The 6,613-nt window shown below is 43.2% G+C and overlaps 1 protein-coding gene across 1 annotated transcript in view; it reads right to left on the reverse strand.

Annotated features, from left to right (window-relative positions):
- TMEM185A (transmembrane protein 185A) overlaps positions 1 to 4,203 on the reverse strand; it is a 16,279-nt gene extending 12,076 nt beyond the window's left edge. Inside the window, exon 1 of the mRNA XM_019540269.1 lies at positions 4,068 to 4,203. Coding sequence (XP_019395814.1) covers positions 4,068 to 4,105 — 38 coding nt within the window. The 5' untranslated portion in view covers positions 4,106 to 4,203. The remainder of the gene's footprint in view (positions 1 to 4,067) is intronic.
- Positions 4,204 to 6,613: the final 2,410 nt, after the last annotated feature.

The raw sequence follows: 6,613 nt of genomic DNA on the forward strand, positions 1-6,613 counted from the left end.
ACAGTTAGGGCGGCTAGGAGCTGGAACCAACTTCCTAGGGAAGTGGTGCTGGCTCCTACCCTGGGGGTCTTTAAGAAGAGGCTTGATGACTACCTGGCTGGACTCATTTGAGTCCAGTCTTTTCTCCCGCCCAGGCGGGGGGTCGGACTTGAAGATCTACAAGGTCCCTTCCGACCTTGCTTCTATGATCTGCAGGAGCTCGGCTGCTCTAGGGCTCCGAACGCACCCAGTGTCACTGTCCAAATGAGGGTCTGCCCTGCCTGCCCAGGACAGCAGCGCGGGTGCACAGGGAGTGGGGCTGTGAGTAGAAGCCATGGGCAAGGAGGCAGTGTGCGTGGAAGTAAGGCAGTCACTGTGTTCCTCGCCAAGGGCTGGAACAGGCAGGAGCCTCGTGTGTGTTATAAACGCAAAGCAAACAAAAAAACCCGTTTATGTCAGCAGTTTAAAATGCCTTGCACTACTACTAAATACTGGTTATCAGATTGGCATCAGCCAGCATGGTTGGTTAATCATCAGTTACTAGTACCAACCAAGAAAATCTTTATCTGTGAACTCCTCACTGTAATCCATATCAAGAACCTTGAATGTTACTTACTAATCATGCAAGGATACTGCAGTCCCAATAATTTTTAAAGATTTTAATGTAAAATAAATGCAATGGTACCTTGAATTTTAAAATTGCTTTGCCAGCACATTTTATAAAGCTATTCAAGCTAAAACTATTCTCACATGCTCAGAATACAGTGACACAGCAATCTGTCATTATACTATAAAACAGGCAAAATAATGACACAAAGGATTCATTTGCTACTGTACAAAGACAAAAATAATTTGTACCAAAAGCACTTTTCACCTCAGGATCTCAAGGTGCTCTGTAACACGCAATTAGGCTTTGACACCACCTCTATGAGTAAATGACTATAGTTTACCAAGATGTAAAATACATAAAGAACAGAGATTAAATGACCAGTTCAGCAGTGAAGTCAGAAATACAATGTAGTTGTACAAAATAACCTACTAAGCCAGACTTCTACATTATCATAATGTCCAAATAAAAGAAACATTCACAAGATCAGCACCTCCTGGTTTAGGTAACAATGCTGGTTTGTCTCTCCTCAGCACAAATGCCTCAGTTCATTTTTAATAGCAGAAAACAATTTCAGTGTGTCAGTGTTCTGTGGCATATTTGCTGAGGCTACCTCAAGGTACCAACACACATTATGATGCTGACTAAAAAGTCAAGGTATGACTTTCTGAACGTATGTTATTAAAAATATTTACAGGTTATTTCCAGATACATTTCCCATCTCCCCACTTAAAAAACAAACAAAACATTACTATGCAGGGGTGACAAAGGTTTATCAGAAGATCAAAACTTTTAGGGTGGGAAGCAGACAAAGTGGCAACCTGAACTCCTAAATTGCTTAGTTAGGCTACTTTCAATTATACTTCAAGTTATGGTTCACCAAAAAAAACCTCTACCACAAAACCACTCAAACTTCATAAAAGCTCTTTTCCTGTTTCAGCAGGATTTGACATGGTGCATCTGCAATTAATTTGTTTTAGCCTCTCTGCATGAGTATACTGTCTGAAGCATTTATCATTTTGCACTATTTTTTTCTAGACAATCAAGTAGAGTTTGTTAAAAGTATGACTGTAATCACGTAAAGCCTGTAGTTAGCCATGCTTAATGAACCCTGTTCTTCAGAACTTCCAGGATGCCGTCCTGTCCTATACAACTTTGACCAAACTGTCTTAAGACATCCAGCAATAGCAATAGCAAACCTGGGAAGACAGGGCAAAGGTGAAACTATTCAACTGGCTCTCCTGCTTCCTCTAATAATTCCTACCTCGGGGGCCGATGCTGCAGAAATCCCCCACCCACACTGGGGCTACACTTTAGAGCAGTGGTTCCCAAACTCTGACAGACTGCGCACCACCAATTATCTCAACTGAGCCCTCACTCACACTTGGTCTCCTCCACGATTTAAACGGTGTAATGCTACCAGAATTTAATACTTCAGAAGTGTCTCATGCTTAAGGCATTGCCTTTAAAATCTGGTACATTTAACATGTGCTAAAATGTTCAGGATAGTCTTTTTTTTCTAGCTTAAACCTGAGACCAGAAAGGAAAAGTTATTTAAATTTGACACTTGGGCTCTTTTTTTTTGGGGGGGGGGGGGGATCTGTCCCCCAAACTCCCTGAATTGTAAAGCAGTTGCATATTACCAGGTGCCAACAAGAGAGCAGTCTGGCAAATATTTTTCTTCCCTTTTTAAAGGAAGTTTCCTTTTACTCTTTGAAACCTAGACTGGCTGGCTGTCTGCAACGCATGCTTTAGTTGCATACACCCAGGGATTCCAAGTAAAATTCTATGCACTGGATTGTACAGAAAAATCAGGCCAGATTATCTAATAAGTCTAGAGCCTACGAATCCTCAAATAGTGAGGAAGAGGTCTGCAGCAGTGGTTCTCAATCTTCTTAGGCTTAAGGCACCCCTCAAGGCACTCCTCAGAAATGCCAGCCCTTACGTTTTCACTGCTTTTTTGATGACAGAAAAACAACAGAACAGTTCTCCTGTTGCAAAGAACTGAGAAAGACTCCAGCAGGTCACAATGTTTCTGACACTATGGACCTGAAATCTCTCTCTCTCTGTTTTGTCAGGTTCCCAGGTTGTAGCCATACTGGTCTAGAACAGAGGTTCTCAACCCCCTAGCTGCAGCCTGGTACCAGGCCGGAAAGGGCTGGCTGCCCAACTAGAAGTCCAGAAATGCATGCTGTGGACCAGCAGCCAACCTTGTCTAATGCTAAGTATAAAAAAGGGTTGGCTGCCAGTCTGCCATATACCAGTCACTTCTGGTCTGCAGTTTGTTGGTCTGCAGTCTAAAAAGATTGGGAAATACTGATCTAGAGGCAAAAGGAAGCAAAAACTCTCAGCAGAGGTGATATCTTTTATTACACTAACTACAGGCAACCCCCGCTTACCGCTCTTAATTGGTTCCTGAAAAACTGAGCCTTAAGTGAAATGAGCATTAAGCGAAACCTCAAGTATTTGACGACCCAAGATAGTGACCGCAAGCGTTATAGTGAAACTTGCTGAGCGCTAAGTGAAATCAGGTATCAATTTAAAATAAAAGCAAAATAGCGCTAAGTGAACCATAGAAGATGCCAAATTTTAAAAGCCAATTTTGTATTTTAAACTTCATTGCAGAACAACAAGAAAGATTTTCTCCCTCCCTGCCTGCCTGCCATCTGGCACCTCCAGGGAAGAAACTGTCCCTGATCTACACATCTAAGAGCTATTCAGCTATTCTCCGAGGGAGACGGCTTTCCACCTCCAGCTCCCTCTGTGCAGAAATGAAGTTTATTTCCTACCTATGGGTACTTTTTTACCACCTTGTATCATCTATACTTTTCCCAGACCATGATGAAGGGACTTTGATCCCGAATGCTTGCAGAAAAGGACAATTTTCTTGCTGTTTCCCAGTTGGTAGAATAAAAGGTAATCATTTTGGAACCATGAGTTCTAGTTTTTTGCAGGTCTTCTCATCTCTGATCAACACAGCTACCAAGCACACCCTTGCTTAGCACTCTCAACTGGGTCCTGATAAACCGAGCGTGAAGCGAAACTGAAAGTTTGGGATGACCCACGGCGGCGAGCACCACAACAAAACTCGCCGAATGCCAAGTGGAATCGGGTACCAACGTAAAATGAGTGGTATGGCAAAACAGCACTAAGCGTCGGTTGCCTGTAGATATTTGCAAAAATAAGTAAATAAATAAAAAACTTGCAAATAAAGAAAACTAGATTTGACAATTTTTTTTTTTTTTTTATTTATTTGCAAGTTTTTGCTGTTGCAAATATCTAGTTGGTCTCATAGAGACATCGTCACCTTTGCCACCAGTCTGGATACCTCTCTCTGCTTGAAAGGACTGTGTACCCCCCAACCCCAGAAACTGGCCCGAAGCCCCCCCAGGAGCCGTGAAGGGGGTGGGAAAGGAGGAAGGAACCGGAAGCTCCCGTCATCCACCCTCCCCCCCGGCCGGGCCGGGCCGCGCCGCCTCACCTGGGATTGAAATCCTGGAACAAGCCCCGCAGGTTCATGGCGGCACGACCCCGCACCCCGCCGCTCGCTACTGGACACACATAGCTCGCTCGCCCCCTCTCCTCCGCCCCTCACCGCCGCGGGCCCACCGCGCATGTCCGGAATTGTCGTCATCCAACCGCTCTCGCCGCCAGACCCCGCCCACTCGCGGAGTAAACAACCTAGACGCGCGAAGCGCATGCGTGCTGCAAGCTGTCCCTTGACGGGTTGGGGTTGGAAGGGAGAGCGGAAGGGAAGTCGCGCATGCGTGGTGCGGGGGGCAGGGAGCGTAATTCACCATGTCTCTCCTGTGGGCTATTCCCAGTGGCCTCAGTGATAGTGGGGGGTCAGCCTGACCTCCTTAACTACACCTGGCAGGCAAGGGTCTTTGGGTAAATCCGGTGTCTTTTCTTAGACTAACTGAAATAGTTGGGAAAACTCTAATTTTGAAAAATCTTGAATTTTTCCAACTACTTCAGTCGGTCTAAGAAAACAGCTACAACTTGCACCCCTGAAACATGGAAGATAACTACAACGTGGACGATAACTAAACTAAAAACTGACATTTTTTGCCAAAAACTCAAAAAAAAGTATTTGCAGAAGCTGTTTGCAGGTGCTTGGGAATCAGTGCAGGCTCTTCCAGCCGGTGCTGAGGGCACGGGGTTTACCAAGCTACTTTTATGAAAGGAAAATGTGCAGGATGCGATCTGCTACTCTTGAGGTCCCTGCTACACATTGCGTATATTATGCAATTGACTGGTGAATCCTGCAATAAATTTAGACCAGCTACAGGTGCAAATAGGGGCTGCAAATGCAAAGTGATCATCGCTCAATGAACTGGTTATGTAATAAACAATAGTCATGCAATAAATTCAGACAAGCCATACATGCAGTCATTATTACAGGACAAAAATGACTCTGCAGCTATAAGAAGAGTCCGCTAGCTCTAAAGTTAGTGCTGGGAACGGTGTGACAACTCTATAGCTGGTTTCTATCCAGCTTTCATTTGAACATGTAGCAGGGTCTTGAAGTTTCCGCCTGATTCTTTTGCAAGCTTAAGCATTTGTGTGTGGCTGGCTTCCTCGGAATAGCTGGCAGGCAAAAGCTGGCTGTTCAGATGCAAATATGTCTGTCAAGAGCCTTACCGCAGCAGAGAGAGAAAGAAAAGCTTTCTTGCCTTTTAATGTTGGTCGGGGCCATGTCAAGAATGTTTATTTTAGACTGGGAATATTTTCTTGTACATTTAAGATCAGATCTTATAAATGAACCAACCAGTCTAGTTCCTCTGTTGTGTTTTTTTTAAAGTAATAATAAACACTGTGTGTGTGCACATGCACTTTTAGGCACGCAAACACTACTGCGACAATGTTGTGTTCTGTTCCAAGGGGCTAGATTTTCAAAAGAACTCATTTACCAGTTAGAGAAGAAAAGCAAACAGATTCTTGAAAAGCTTGGTTTGCTGATGCTAAGCTCTTTGAAAATCCGGTCCCAGTTGTGTGTACCGAATACTTGCAAATCTGATCCTAGGCTTTTCTGAAGATGTAGTCCCATGTGATCAATTAGAAGTTTGTTAGAATGCAGTATTCATTGTCAGTTAATTTTTAGATTCCTTAACTCTTCAGGTCCTTGATGGCAGAGTTCAGCATCCATTGTGTTGAGTTTGCATTGTATTTTTTATACTGTGCATGGGCCTGAACCTGCAAGCATTTCTTACCATCAGGCAGACTTGCCAGTGAAAGCAGGCCCTAAGATCATAAAGGCAAGTGATTCTCTACCAGCATGCCATGGCATGATTCACACCATAAATCTAGAGATTCAAATCGAAATCTATAGTTGTGGTCTTTCTTCTTTCTGAATTCTTTGCAATGGAAAAACTGCTGGATTATTTTTCTGTAGGCAAAAGAAGAGTGAAAATTAAGAGCTGGCATTTTCTGAGGGGTGCCTCAAGTCTATCTGGAGGTTCCCTCTAGTTTAAAAAGGCTGAGAACTGCAGTTTGAGCACTTTGTTCCTGGAGCAATTCACTCATACATGACTGCTATGGTCCTTCCATTCAGTAAGCATCTCTAGTTGTAAGGGATCAAGCAGCTGACTTGATGTGGCGCCTTGGAAGAGCCTCTACAGGCTGGTTTAACTACCCACAGTTCCAAAGGAAGAGTTAGAAATTCATAGGTGTTCAAATAAGTTCTTTATACTTCAATTTGCTCATCATAATTTTTTCCTGTGGTGAATGACTCTTAAATCTGTGTGTACCCATGATTAAAAGATGAATAGTCCTTAAGACATATCTAACCCACTTTGGGGAAAAAAATTGTTATCATTCATTATTTGTTGTGTGTTTTTCCTAAGTATGAACTAATAGGTTCAAATTTGCATATAATCTATGGAGCAATGGTCAATGTAACTGCACAATATTGATGTTACCTAGCTACATGGATATCGTTTTACAGTTGCTTTCCTACCAACTTCCAGAATTCCATAGTTTTCCCACTAAGGAGCTATAGAAATGCACAGTAATCAGTCATAGAAC

Source organism: Crocodylus porosus, unplaced genomic scaffold (assembly GCF_001723895.1).
Source record: "Crocodylus porosus isolate Cpor-Errol unplaced genomic scaffold, CroPor_comp1, whole genome shotgun sequence".
Lineage (NCBI taxonomy): Eukaryota > Metazoa > Chordata > Crocodylia > Crocodylidae > Crocodylus > Crocodylus porosus.